General features: G+C 35.2%; 1 protein-coding gene across 2 annotated transcripts in view; it reads right to left on the reverse strand.

The window, feature by feature from the left end:
• GALNT7 (polypeptide N-acetylgalactosaminyltransferase 7) overlaps positions 1–15,447 on the reverse strand; it is a 122,981-nt gene that overhangs the window by 17,620 nt on the left and 89,914 nt on the right. Inside the window, exons 3-6 of one of the 2 annotated variants that reach the window (XM_033135199.1) lie at positions 8,819–8,985; positions 4,632–4,762; positions 4,160–4,239; positions 1,908–2,090 (exon numbers count right to left, since the gene is read on the reverse strand). In XM_033135199.1, coding sequence (XP_032991090.1) covers positions 1,908–2,090; positions 4,160–4,239; positions 4,632–4,762; positions 8,819–8,985 — 561 coding nt within the window. Of the gene's footprint in view, positions 1–1,583; positions 1,767–1,907; positions 2,091–4,159; positions 4,240–4,631; positions 4,763–8,818; positions 8,986–15,447 lie in introns of both variants that reach the window. The other variant, XM_033135198.1, reaches the window with a different exon arrangement.

Below are 15,447 nucleotides of genomic sequence, written 5' to 3' on the forward strand. Positions count from 1 at the left end.
CAGTTGCTGATCCAGAGTTATTTGTGCAGTTTTATGTTTAATTTCTCTCTCACCCATTATATTTTAAGAACCATGAGGAAACATATCTTTCAAAAATTTATCCACAGAAAATAGTTTCTGGCACATAGTAAGCAATCATTAAATAATGGTTGAGTGGATAAATGATCATCAAGTATTATTTTCAATATCAAAGAAAATCCCATCATGGCAAAGTTTTTCTCTTATGCCTTTTCTTCTTAAAGTATACTGCCTCACTCACTAAAGAGCACTACTACCTTTTTGGTTATATTTTCATGTCACATTTATTTAACTGTCATTTAAAATTATTCTATTATAACTCTGCCTCTTTGATCTTTAAATATATTCCTATTTATCCCAGTATATGTTTGACAGTATACATTAATATGAAAAGCAATGAGTTATTTAAAGGGAAACTGCCCTTAAATTTTTCTAGCCCACTTTAAGAAACTTCTTTACTAACCCATGGAATTGGCAGAAATAAAAATATAATCATTACCCCTTATATTTTTCTCCTAGAATAGTTAGTCAGGTAAACGGGTAAGCAGTAAATTCCTGGATTATTTTGAAAAAGGACTTCAAAGGGAAATTTGGAAAATGTCAAATAAAGCTTAAATCTCTATAATTTCCTTATGTTTGCCATTTCAGTTGTCTTGGTATCGTGACTTGACCAAATCCCACCAGCATTTGCATGATTTTGGAAACACCTTCCCAAAACAGAGTTCTAATATTATCAGTAGTATAATAGGGAGAGAGAGAGACCAAAAGCAGAACCATAAAGATTAGAAAAATAAAATTAGACATATTTAGAAGCCTACACTAACATTTGGGCAAACATTTCATTTGGGGCCATTCTTTTAAAAGACAGTAACATGTTCCAGTTAAAAGACCCAAAAAGAATAGAGCAGCATAAGCTGTTCTATTTGAAGAGACACAAGAAGGGACAAAAGCTGATGATTCTGGAATAAAGTTTCCTTTAAATCAAGTGCTCTTCTGAGAAGGAAGTGATATATAAAGGATTCTATGTAACATTTTCCAAAGTTATGTATTTTCATTCATCAGATTTAACTGGTACAAAATTAGTATCTAAGAGTTAACGTATAAAACAAACAAAACAAAACAAAACAAAACAAAAAAACCTCGCTATTGCCTTTCATTGGTCACACTACACCCAAGACACCCAAGGAATCAAAGTAGACATAAAACTTGGACTGTAATTTATGCATTTGTAAATTTACAGAATGTCAAAAGAATAAAATTTGTTGTCTAGTCTACGAGGACAGGATAGCAAAAATTTCCTTTTTTTCACGTGTATTTGGAACTAATGCTATATAACATTTCCACCCCCCTCCCCCACCCTCCAAGTGGAGCCTGCATTTAGGGAACAAGCAATTACAAAGAAGCTAATGTAAATTTAAGCCTCTGAGCTAGTGCAAGGAAAGAAGCCCTTTCAGAATCTAAGACAGTATCTACAGTTTTAATAACAAATGGTTTAGCTTGGCAAGAGGTTAATAGGTTAGCAAATACTGGAGAAAAGAAAAACATGTAAGTGATTTAGTGATTACCGATATGGTTCAGTTTTTGTCTTTCTCATTCTCTTCTCTTGAGAGGTCAGAGGCACCCGTTTCCAGAGCATACTCCAATCCCATGCTCCTCGGGCATACCCATCTTCGTCACCACCCCCTTGGGGTATAATTTCATATGTGTTGCCATTTATGACATCTATAATCGGCACAGTGCAAATGGTTCTGTATTGTGTTGATGGCAGCAAAGATGAAATGGAAGGGTATGTATGGACCCACATGTTTACACGAGTACATGGGGAAGGAAAAAAAAAAACGTACTTAGATAAACATTTCCATGTAAGAAAAGAAAGTAATTATCTTTACCGATAAGGTTCAGTTTTATGTTTTCTTTTGGCCTTTTCCTTGTGGCTTAGAGGAATACGTTTCCATAGTAAACTCCAGTCCCAGGCCCCTCTGGCAAAACCATCTTCATCCCCACCTTGCTGTGGTTCAATGGAATAATCATTCCCATCTATGTAATCTATTAGAGGCACAGTACATGTAGTTCTGAAACATTTACAGAAAATGAAAAAGCATTTAAGAACTCAAAACTGACTAGGTTAGCATGCCTAACTATAATATCTCTTGTTGTCATTGCTTTAGTTTTTGGGGTTTTTGTTTGTTTGTGATTTGCATTAGGGGACTCAAATACCTAATAGGAAATAGAAGTAAATTAATGTCTTATAAAAGTCGAGGAGCCTGTTTTCATCCGGGTAGTAGAGAGAAAACTTATCCCTCGGCTTACAGACAAATGTCAGGAACAAAGCCATGTTTTTGAGCTTAATAGCGTTTTTCTCATTTTCACTTTGGTCCTACAGGCAACTTTCTCTTCGTAATTTTGTATTATTTTCAATGTTTTCCTGCCTGTTACTTTGACTCCCTCATCCTCCATTAAAAGATAAGTGTGTGTGTGTGTGTGTGTGTGTTATGTGTGTTCGCGCGCATGCACATAAACACACCTGTATAAAAAGATAATACCTGCTACATTTTTAGCAGTTCTCCCAATTCTTTGTTGCTTTCTATTTCTTTGGAAGCAGTTATTATGAAAATTTATTTCTCTGCTTTTTGTTGATCTTCCTTTCCCTACTCCTTTTTATTGCAAAAATCAGCTTTCAGTGCAAAAAACAAAAAACAAAAACAGAAAAAGTACTGTGTTGTATTTCTGCTTTTCTAAAAAAAACTGAGAAAAAAAAATCCCGCAAAACCCAATGAAGAACTTAAGTAACCGCCTGAGAATTTGGAGCAAACAAATCCCTTGTATTGGACTTCAGGAAAATGCTAGTACTATATGACTGATTAGGTGCAGAGTAAACTCTACAATTTGGTACCCTGCTTGTTTTAGTGCTCCTTTTATCAGAAACGTTCTTAACACACATTTCCTAACATGGAGATTACAGCTTTTCATAACCATGTTAAGGTGCTTTTAGGATGTTAAACCCAGGAGAAGGAAAAAACCTATAGAGCTTAGAATTTCAATTTGGTGGAAGTAGGTTTGAGAAATGTGTGTTATTCCTTCTAGAATAACTCCCGTGGGACAGTGGAGAGTCACTGTGAGATATGTGGGATTGCCACAGGACCCTGTGGAAAACTGCTTCCTTACCACCCCAGAGGGCTGCTAGTTTTCACCTAGTGAGGTGAAGGTTTGTTCTCTTTCCTCACTTCACATGATTCTCAGATTTCTTAATAAATGGTGCAGTGTAAGGTGTCCCAGAGAGATCTCGGTTTGATAGTTTATTAGCTGTCTGATTTGGAGCAAATTAATTACTTCTCTGAGTCTCAGTATCCTCTTCAGTGCAAAGGAGCTAATAATACCTATATTGCAGGGTTGCTGTGAGGATGAGATCAGACAGCATGTGAAAAATGTTTCTCATAGGCTTTTACATTAAATCCTCTGATGATTAAATCCTCCAAAGTTCTTCCTTTGACTCATGCCATTCACCACAGGGCCATGTCTTATTTTCCTAGATTCTGAAATAGAATTCTGGACAATAAGTAGGGAAGGCTTTTGGAACTAGTAGGTCGATGCTGCTTTCTATTGTTTTCAAACTTTTCTGTAAATTTAATGGTGATCACTGCATTTCCATGGAATAGTTGCCTATTTCTAAACTTTAGGGTTTCTATAGGAACCTAAAGCCTTGACACAACTAACAGCTGGTCCTTACTATCTTAAGAATTTAAAAAGGCATAAAAAAATCCAATAGGTGTAATTTCAAAGCTTGCTCCTTCAAGTCTTTAGAACTGTTCCCACAGTGTAGAAGGAGCAATTAATGTTACTCTTAGAGAAAAGTTTGGGAGCTAGACAAAGTCATTTCAAGAACTATAACACAAGAGGATTCTTGAAGCAGACACTCTAGGCTTATCCCAAATGCCCAACTGCCTGCATTTGAATCAGCCCAAAGTATCAGTCTAGCTCCACCCCAGGATAAAACTAGCTGCACTAGTGATGACACTTACAATAGAACACTCAATCGATGTATTGAATAGAACTGGATTCAGAAGAATGGGAATATTATTTGTCCTTCTAGGACAAGGTTTACTTTTCAACCAGAAAAGAAAAAAAAGCAAGGTAATGTTACCTGTCCTTAGATATGGGAGCTACAAGTGGTGCATACCAGTTAACTGCCACCTCACAGTGGGCATCAAGGTATATCAAAACCTTAAAAAAAAAAAAAGAGGCAGGGTGAATGAACACTCATATATAGTACATCATATTATCACACACAATTTAAAATTAGATGCTAATATAAGTTAACATTAGAGTCAATCTTAACATTTAAGTTTTATCTGTTTAAACTAGCATTCTCATTTCAATGGAAAAAAAAGATTTATTGGTGCCAGGTGGGTACTAGACTTATCGGGGGATCACTTTGTAAATTATATAAATGTCTAATCACTATGCTGTACACCTTAAACTAATATAAAATAATCCTGAATGTCAACTATAATTGAGAAACATTTTTTAAAAGGGTACTTAAAAAATGCATATGACCTTTTAGTTACCAAATCCAAAATGTTGACATTGTAGGTATCAATAAAAATGTTTCCTACCTGCCCAAGTTTAGCCTTCTGGGCACCAATACTTCGTGCTTGAATTAAGCCTTCTCTTCTCTCATTTCGAAATACCTTCACTAGGCCATTCCACAGCTTAATATAGTCATCTAGTTTTTCTTTTAAGTGTTCTGTGAATAAAAAATTTGAATCAACATTATAAATTAAATTTATGTATATAAACCAATTAAACTATCATTTTTCTCATGAAACAGGGATAGGCAAAAAGTACTTTAGGCAGTCAATTTTACACAGACCAGATTGAATGTTTAGTCTATAAGGAAGTAAGGTGAAGTGTATTATTTGATATGCTTAATGTGCCTTCAGAGAACTGGCTGGCCTGAGAATGATCAAACATCTCTCTAAGTATCAAATAAATGATGACTGCCAATTGACATGAAAACTTAAAAATTTTTTAAATTAAAAAAATTAAAAACTTAAAAAATTCACACATTAATGTCATATCTAAAAGCTTTCAGGCACAGTATTTTGTTTGCTTTTGGCAGAATGGTTCAGGATTTCAGAAGATACACTACCTACAAATAACATTGTACAATTTCTTTGGAATCCACACAATGTATAGGTAAACATTTATTTCTGGGCCATCTTTTTCCAACTATAATCAGTATACAAGGTTGTGGTCTCCGTATGATGAATCTAATTGCCATCAAGTTGGCAAATAGAAATCAAGAGATCCTATCTTCTCTGCATTTTAAGCATCAACAAGTGTTTGTATGTATAAAAGTATGTGTATATATATATATATATATATATATATATATATATTTACAAATAAATATTTACATTTATGTAATAAATTATGTATATACATATATACACACATATATACATACATACATACACACACACACACACACACACACACGAGTTGGTAGAGGAAATTTTGTGTTATAAAAACAAGATACCTTTGTCAAAGTTTCCATCTTGGCCTCTCAGTTGCAAGAGAACAGTTTTTGTTCATATCACTGTGAGTCCATGAAATTGGCTCATTACAGCCACAACTAGCTCCTGAATCCTTAAAGATGTTTCTTATGGACACAAAAATTATTTTTAAATTGTTTAAAATTTTGGCCCATGCATACAAAAACACAGCTGTATTTAGTGATGAGCTAATGGTTACAGGGGCAAATCAGACTGTGTGTACTTAATACTTCACTCATTTTTAGGAAGCTTATAAATTACCAAGACACCCACACATGGATATTCAAAATTGAGAAGAAAACAATTTCCCTTTTCCTGTTTTGGAATCCGGATTTAATAACAATTATAAACAAAATTCTCATGCTGAATTATATTTTCTCCCCAGAAAATCTAGGTAATTTTCCCTCAATTTAAAAAAAATTTAAAGAGCTCTTACCTTACCTTTTTTTTTTTTTTTTTAGCCTGGGAGAGTCTTAAGCTTTTTTTTTGTTTTTGCTTTTTTTCTGTTTTTTAAAGCCCCTTCTGAATTGCATTAGGTGCTTTTTTTCCGATATACAACCTAAATAAATCTAAAATACATAAATATTTACAGGCTGAAATGAGTCAATGGCTTATTATTCAAATTTAGATTCTTAGTAAAGATGTCCCAAAAGGGAAGTTGGTGAATCAAATGATTTTTGGCTTTTTTGGGATTTCGCACTATGGCATTAAGGTTCGAAGTATTCACTGCCTCTCCTTGCGGGGTGATTATCCTCCCCAACCCACAGATGTCAGGCTGAGCCATGTGACTTGTTGTGGACAATGCGATGGGGGTGGAAATGATGTGAGGTATTTGTGAGAGGAATTGTTAAAATCCCACTAGTGCTTCGCCACGTCTCTTCTTTCCCTCTGCCCTTAGGCGGGCGATGTCTGAGATCAGGCTGCTCTGGCAGCCAGGGCCCTGCATGTGGAGCAAAGCAGGGCTGACCTGCAGGAAACATGTAGTCTGAACGGGAGGGAGAACAGTACTATAATCCTTTGTTGTCATAAGCCACTGAGAGTGTGGGGGTTGCCTTTTACCTCGAACCGACTCAGCCTCAACTGGCTGAAACACACGTGTACAGAAGTGTGCTCTATTTAAAGGCTCAAAATCTTGTTTTGAGAGGATACTGTAATTTCCAGAAACCCAAGTGTTATGAGCAGCCAGCTCTTTGTGAGGTTTTATATTAGTACAGTATTTTGTCTTTAAAAGAAAACTTATTTAACTCTAAGCTCCACTTTCTGAATCTACTGGAGAAGGAATAAAGCAAATTTTCACTGAAGTCAGATTTACCAAAGAATATATAATTTTATCAAGGATAGGACTGACAGATTTTAAGGTTGTTCTGAAATTGGGAAAATTAATTAAAGATGTCTGTACTTCTGTTCATGGGTAGCCCCAACAAACATCTCTCTATAGGCTGGTAAGTTAAGCAAACTCTGTATGTGATTGATTTTAAAAAGTGGTACAAGAGACTGTGTGTTAGAGTTTATAACAACAGAAGCACTGATCAGAAAAAATGTAAAGTGGACAAAAATCTAAGTCCAAAACTTTGTTCCCTTTTTCTGGGGCCAGACAGTTATTTAGGGTGGCAAACACCTTTTGCTATATCTTTACTTTTTTGGTGTTTTTTTTTAGGATATGCTGAGATTTTACTTTTATTAATAATATAGGGCTTCTTAAAATCAGAACAATCAGAGACATGGGATTTCTCCAAGTTATTTTGGTAGATTTAGGTTTTCCTAAATCTAAAATATTGTTGGTACCAACAATATAATTTTAAAACATATTTTCAAATATTTATCTTGAGACAGGAATAGTATTTTTAATGAAAACATTCCTGTCCTAGAAAATTGCAACCAAGATAAGATGTGTAAGCTGAAGTCATTTGATATGATTAAAAAATCTGAAGTTATACATTCTCTACTATAATTAAAAATGATTAGTTGAGAAAAGTGATTAGTTGCACAAAGATGAGGGGAAAAGGAAACAGGCCATATTTCCATTTCTTCTCCATGCTAATAAATGTGTATAAGATCAAGATTCTGGTCACATCCTTGCATAAACAGGCGAGGTTTATCCAGACTGCAAGAGTTCTAAATTAAGTTTTGGAGGAAGCTTTTGTAAAGCCATTTGAATGGTATTTTCAGACTGCCATTGCTCTGTCTTCACTTCTGACGTTATAGTCAGTGGTATCACTGTACACAAAAACTGTCTGCAAAACGTATTTGCCAAAAAGCAAATAACCTGTTATTGAGTAGTCCAATTTCTTTGGTCAGGTTTCAAAAGATTCGATTCAGTTTTGTGACAAGCAAAGAAGAATAAACAAATACCCAGATCTGGGTTTCAGCAGCACAATTGCGTTTTTAATTTAGCATGCTGATTTGGGGTCTGGGCTATAGCATTATCTATCTTTTGACATTTATGTCATTAAGAAGATACATTCAGCTTACAATAATGGATCTACTTTTTAAAAAATGTTAACTTAAACTCACTTATCTGGAAAAATCAATGCTCAATCTCTCTTTTGCCAAGTTGAACCAAGATGAACTAATGCCTCTGTAAATGCTATAATAGCTGGCTCCTTAAAAAGAATTAAAAAATAAAATACAATTTCCTTTTAGTCTATATACTAAATCAAATGGAGAACAAAATAATCTTTAGTAGATATTTTCTATTATAATAAAAAATAGTCCATGGATTCTAGTCAAATTCAATATTGTGTCATCATTAAAATGCAAAATATAGGCTAATAAATAGGTATATAGATTTCAGTTTGACAACTATGGATGGAGCATCAGATGGGATTATGACATACATGCAATTGCATTTTTTTCAGTCTTTCAATAAGTTACCTCTATGACTAAATTTTTGCAAAATTCAAGGCCCAAAGAATTGGCATAATGTAAGACAGTGATTAAATATACAGACTTATGAGCCTGTAGACTTGATTCCAGCTGTTAATTACTACCTCTGTGACTGTTGGCAAGTTACTTAACATATCTGGGCCTCATGTGTAAAATGGAGATATAATAATATTACCCATCATAAGGATTATAGTAGAGATTAAACAAAATAACTCATATACAATGCTTGGCACAATGCCAAGTTGATAATAGATGCTAACTATTAATTTTTAAAGACTAATTATTTTCAAATCACACTTTTACAATTACTCATAATTAACATATTTTATAGACAAAAGTGTCAATTTCATAGCCATTACCTTTATTACTGAAATCATCAATTAACACAATTTCTGCTAAATATTTCCTTGGAGTCCTTTTAATTACACTGTGGACTGTTCTCATGAGGGTTGACCAGCCTTCATTATGGAAGACAATCACAACGCTGGAAGTGAGCAAGTTTTCATCATAATGCCAATACTTGCATCTGTAAAAGGAAATTTTCGTCATATTTATTTAGAGGTAATCTATAATGCTCAGTTCCAAACTTATAACGATTATGTTTTCTGATTGGATTAAATACTATTGACTTAACTAAGGTAAGTGAATGAAATACAACCTTTTATATTTTAAAAGAAACACAAGATAGAAGACAGAAGCTGCTACGAGATGAAGATACTCATAGACAAAGCTACTTCCTAACGAACCGGCATTGATTTATTTATTTATTTATTTTCAGGTGTACAAAACAATGTAATAGACATTTATACCCCTCACAATGTGAAACCCCTCCTCCCCCAACCTACTACCCCCCGACATCGTATATAGCTGTTACAATTCCATTGACTCTATTCCCTATGCTTTACCACTTTTTATGTGCTAGAGATAATTTGTACATTTATTCTTCTCAGTTGGGTTGCTTAAGATATTATTTACAGCTCTCAGGTTTTTGTTCCCCGTAACTTAGCTCTCAGTTTATCTTCCTTTTTAAAACTTGAGCTTCTGGTGTAAGGGATTTATTTTACTTGCTGTGAATAAACCACTATATAACTGTGTTTGAAAGCAATCCTATTCTAATAATGGATCAAATATTAAGAAAAAAAATTTAAAGGCCGAACTGTGGCATGTAACATGCATTCAAAACTTACCTGTTCAATGAATAAAGAAAGTTCTAATACTGTTTAGAGTTACTAGATTGGCTAAAGAAGGATCTTCATCTATTTAACACAAAACTATTTGAAACTGTAGCAAGATTAAAGTTGCCAGAAGCCTTTTTCTAATTGGAAGGAAACTCAAAACAGCCTGATAAAAAGATTCAAGGAACCAGGGAAGGTTCACTGAGTCTCATAGAAATGTGATGTATGTATATGTATATATGCACGTGTGTGTGTGTGTGTCTCTGTGAGTACCCCAAAATAAATAAATAAATAAATATATATATATATATATATTTTTTTTTTTCCTGTTTGGTTATGGAAGAAAAACTTTAAGAAAGTTAAGAATAAGACAGGCTATTGAGAACAATTTGAGACCCATGTTCTTTTTACACGAGTTAATTTTCAGATCTAGCATTTGAGCCTATTACCTTCTCCTTGGTAAGTGGAAGGGAAAGCTTTTTTTTGTTTTCCCCCCATAGCTATTCATGAACTAGTAAATAAGCTTGTTCCCAAGATTAAATTTAAAACCATAAAAGCAATAATTAACATTATCAGCTTGATAACCTAGACCAGCATTTAGAATAGTAACTGTTATCCAAAACAGGACCTGGCCAAATGTAGAGGGAACAACCTTTTCTCCAGGTGTTTATTATCCTTTCAAAATTGTTCTAAATTGGCTGTGTTCTTAGAGGCTGTTTTTCTAGAAACACAGACTGGGTCTGGTATTCCATTTAACCTTATTTCTTACATTTGCATTTTCTCATTAAATGAGTAAGTAGTCAGTACCTACTATGCCCAAGCTGTTAGCAAGGCACTGCAGCTACAGCATCGAGGAAGACACACATGGTCTCTGCCCTTATGAAGCCCAAGGTCCTACAGGAGACGAGAGGCATGGAGCAAATATTTGTATTATCTGTGATTGTGTTGGTTGTAAAACCAGAGTGCATGTGACGAGTGGACCTCACTTGGCCTTAGGACATGTGGTCAGGAAGGCCTCCTAGAGCCAATGATGTGAGGATGAAAATAAAAGGATGATAAGAAAAGTACTGAAATCAATGAAGTAGGGAGGAAAAGATAAGAGCACAAGAATGAACTGTGTGCATATGATTCAGATATTATGAGAACTTCAAAACTGAATAGATGGAAGATCTATATCTTTGGGCAATATAATTAAACTATGAAAAAAAAAACATGAGTTAAAGAGGAAAAGTTACAAAGAAGGGCCTTTGTAGTATAATAGCAAATAACAGCACATACTTATTATGTGCCAGGCACTATTCTACTTGCTTTACTTTTCTTAACTTACTTAACCTGCCAACACCACTATAAAGTTAGTACTATTAATCTCCCCATTTTATAGATGAGGGAACTGAGGCTCAGAGATAAATAAATGATTTGCCTATGATCACACAGCCGATAAGTAATGAAGCCAGGAAATAAACCTAGGCTATCTCTAGATGATAAGACATTTTGCTTAACATAAACAAAATAAAAAAACCCTAGCTATACGTATTTATAGCTAGAATAATTAAGTCCATATGGCAGGTGGAAGAGGGAAAGAAAGAGTAAGTAGAAGTTTATTAATTTAACCTTCCAACATCATATAAAGTTAGTACTATTAATCTCCCCATTTTATAGATGAGGGAACTGAGGCTGAGATAAATGATTTGTCTATGATCACACAGCTGGTAAGTAATGAAGCCAGGAAATAAACCTAGGCTATCTCGAGATGATAAGATATCTTGTTTAACATAAACAAAAGAAAAAAATACTAGCTAAATGTATTTATAGCTAGAATAATTAAGTCCATATGGCAGGTGGAAGAGCGAAAGAAAGAGGAAGTAGAAGCTCTTCTAGTGAGGAGAAGAGGAAAATCTGGAGGAAACATGATCATAGAACATCATAAAAGCAGATGGAGGAAGGGAACTTGTGTCTCTTCCTCCATTTCTTTAGGAAGAGAATATTCAACGTGGGATGGCTGCAGGGCAGAACAGAAATAATGCTGAAGTGTATTTAGGCAGGGAGAGCGTAAGACAATTCCTTTTCTTACCTCTTCTTTGCAGTCTCCCTTGTTTCTAGGATGGAGCCTGAGAGACTAGAAATTTCCACATGCTTTCAGTGGGAATATGGAAAGTAGCTGAGAGTTAAGATCCAGCGGCCTGCCAAAAGTCACCATGTTAAAGGGTAAGATGACATGCAGTGAAATATGGGGCAGAAGGCTTAAGCCAGGGACTGGCCCTCGGGGTTCAGAGGATCCACAGTTCCAGTGAAAGGCTAAGTAGAGATGAGTCCCCAAAGTGGAGTATGCATGGGAAAGGACCATCAGTCCCAAGCACAACAGAATTGACCAGAAGTTACTACAGCAGGGGTTCCTTCAAAGAAAAGAGGTCAGGACACCTGAGGAGACAGGGTGTACCTCACTCAGAGCCAGGAGGAGGCAGCATAGGTGGAGGGTAAGCAGGCCAGGACCACCCACACCACCTCAAGGATATCTGACCCTTCTATCACCTGGATGCTATAGAAGAAAGGAAGAGAAGACAAGAGACCCTCTGGAGCATAGAAACGTCCCAGACAGGGAGTTAGAACTTCAGGCTGATTAGACACTAGCCCAAAGGAAACCTTTATGCCAACACAAATTGGGTTATTTTTCATTTGCCACCATCAACCTGAATGTAGGTTCATGAGAAAGTGTAGCTTTTTTGGCAGTTTTCTGATTTTCCATTGTGAGATGAAGCCATTGGCAGAACACACAGAAGTAGAGCTTATAATATACAAAACCTTGATATTAAGTCATAATATTGAAAGAAGCACCCATGGTATTGAGGTGAAACCCCCTGTTTTGTATCATTTCTCTCACTTTATTGGCATAGAATTTGTAATATGTTCTAATAAGAAAGAAGGAAGACCAACTGAAACAAGAATGCCACATTTAAATGGATGGGTTTTGTTAGAGACTTTTGACTAATTTCTGCTCTCTGGCACCTCATTTTCCAAGAGAGCTTAAAAACTCCTCTATCATCAAGGATAGTAAGTAGTGCCTTAGCTTTATCACAGAACTGCTCTGGCTGCAAATATTAATATTCAGAGTAGAGGCTTGAAGTGATTAAAGCTATAGAGTTATTCTTAAAGTAATTTAACAGAATATTTTCATGGCAGCTGTGTGGGTGAGGTGCTTGGTAGCAGAAAAAAGATAGGATTAAGAATTTTCATAGTGAATTTTCTATAACTTAAAAAAGTAGATTTCAAAACCCAAAATGAAATGCCTATCAATAATTTACTTGCATTCTCTCTCTACCAGCTATGTTTTTAACATCTGTAGTTTGATAGAAATTCTTGTTGTATTTCGACTTTATCAATAAATAATATCTAATTCAGCAGACTATGAAAAACTTAACATTGTTTGGCTGCAAGTTCCTGCAATCCATATGTACTATCATTAATCTACAGTAATGTGTGTGTGTGTGTGTGTGTGTACACGTTTGTGTATTTGTATATGGAAATTACCCATCTTGCCCTTTAAAAGGCTGTATATTACTTCTAGATCATTTCCTGAGCCTCAATAATAGTCATTTTGGATTCTCTTCCTTTAATTCTGCAAGCACTCTAAATCCAACAGGGAAGATTCTTTAGCCATAGGAAATAATTCCCCGATTTGGGAAACACTGATTTTTTTTTTTTTTTTAACTATCCACTTTTAGTTTTAAATAAATTGAGAATCTTCCTTGTCTTCACCTAAAACCTCTCACCCATTCCCATGATGAAAGAAAGAGGAAAAACGTTTACAATTTACATTAAATAGTGTTGACATCCAATGGATTAAGAAATTAGTAATACAGAATATAAAATTTAACTCAGCATTCAGAAACCAATCTACATTTTTAATGAAAGGAGAATTATCCCTGTTAAACCCATTCACTCAAGCTCAAAAGACTGAGGGGAGTGGATTTTACTCAAGTATTCAGTTTCTATGCACTTTGACTGGAATGATACAAAGTAAGCTCTTTTAGAACAAATTATGGTAGATTTTATTCCTTACAGTTCTTTACACATAGCAAAATAAAGAATCTAAGCATCAAATAAATTTATAAGCTAAACTTCCCGATCTGCTGGATGTGTTCCATTTTGTCAATGTATTTCTCAGAAAAGACTGTTACAATAATTCAGATGTGGACTAGCCAACATAAAGGGGCAATATTTAAAATCCTTAGTCTGGATATAATTCATTTAAATATATAATTTAAAATTACATTGGCAGTATATATGTACATTTTTGCAACCATATCATATCGCTAGCTCGCCCGTCCCTAGAACCTGTCTCACCAAATTACTATTAAGCCCAATGTTTCTCATTCTGTATTTTTGCAGTTGAACTCAGCATAAAATACCATGTTTACATTTACTGAATTGTATATTGTTGGTTTAGGTACATGCTTCAGCAGGTTCTGCTCTTTGATGATTTTGTCAACTGGTGTATATAACCATCCCTCCTAGTTTTCTGTGTTGAAAATTGGATTAGTAAGATTGCTATCTCTGTATCTACTGTTTATGTGGACGAATATGAGAAGGTCAAACATCACTCCATTCATCAATTTCATCTAACTACACTACCATTCAGACTACAGTTCTTTATCTGTCCACAGGGATCTGAAGACTTTACTCAAATATCCTGCTAAATCAAGATGCATTAAGTATCACACAGTCTCCTGATCCACTAGTGTAAGCTCATGTCTTTTTTTTTAGATACTATTACTAGCTTGGTTTGACTCCTTTTGAAAGACCCATGCTGGCACCTAGTGACTTTTTAAGTATGTATAAGTGATCTCTCTCGTAGGATCTTAGTGCATCAATGTCAAGCTTCCAGACGTAAACTCTCTCTCCTGCGATACAAGGCGATATATCCCCACCTCCAGTTTCCCAAAAGCTCTCATCTTCTCCACAATACTTCTGGATTACTGACAACACTTCCTCTCAAATTCATCTGGTATGTTCCTCAATACCTAGTGCTCTAAGAGGCTTTAAAGGCCTCAACAAATTTGAAGTACTCAGGTGCTTTCTTATTCTATGCTCGTTATATTTGAATTTAATTCCCTCTTAACATGTTGGCCACAAAACTTTCAATACTGAGATCACAGATAGTTAAGAAAGAAAACAAAAGTATTACATATATCTGTTTTCTCTCGCATGTCAAAATTATATTCTGTCCTGATAATCTCCTTCTCCTCTTGTTCTTTATTTTACTCCAAATAGATTTTTAAAATTATTACTATTATTATTATTATTGGTTATCTTTGGCAGATACCACTTGGGATGCATGTCTGGAACGTCTCCTGCTTCTCTGAAAGCTACCCATCACTCACTGTCCTGCCCAGGTCACCTTCTTTAAGAGTCTCCTTAAACAGCAGTTACTGGGTAGAAGAGACTTAGTCCATAGGATGGAGTAACAGTGAATACTTGTCCAGGTTGAGCCAATCAGCGGCCCTCTCCCTGGACGTTGGGCTTCTGAGATTCTAGTTGGTGTGTACTAAGCACTTGAATGATCTTGTGAGGCAAGGGCTGGACAGCTACTTTCATAGAAAAGCAGAGAAAGAGAGAAGCAGAGATGAGAGTTCATGAACCCTCAGAGAGAAAGAGCACATGACTTTGGTTCTCACTTTTTTATTTTCTGGTTCAGGGAGGAGGACTTCCTGACCTTGGGTTCTGTAAGATCCTTCTATACCCTTTCAGTTAGTTGCTTGTTTCCACCACAGCCCCAAACTTTTTTTTTTTTTTTTAACATAGCTTAAGGTAGCTGA

The sequence above is a fragment of the Rhinolophus ferrumequinum genome, chromosome 18 (genome assembly GCF_004115265.2).
Source record: "Rhinolophus ferrumequinum isolate MPI-CBG mRhiFer1 chromosome 18, mRhiFer1_v1.p, whole genome shotgun sequence".
In the NCBI taxonomy this organism is placed as follows: domain Eukaryota; kingdom Metazoa; phylum Chordata; class Mammalia; order Chiroptera; family Rhinolophidae; genus Rhinolophus; species Rhinolophus ferrumequinum.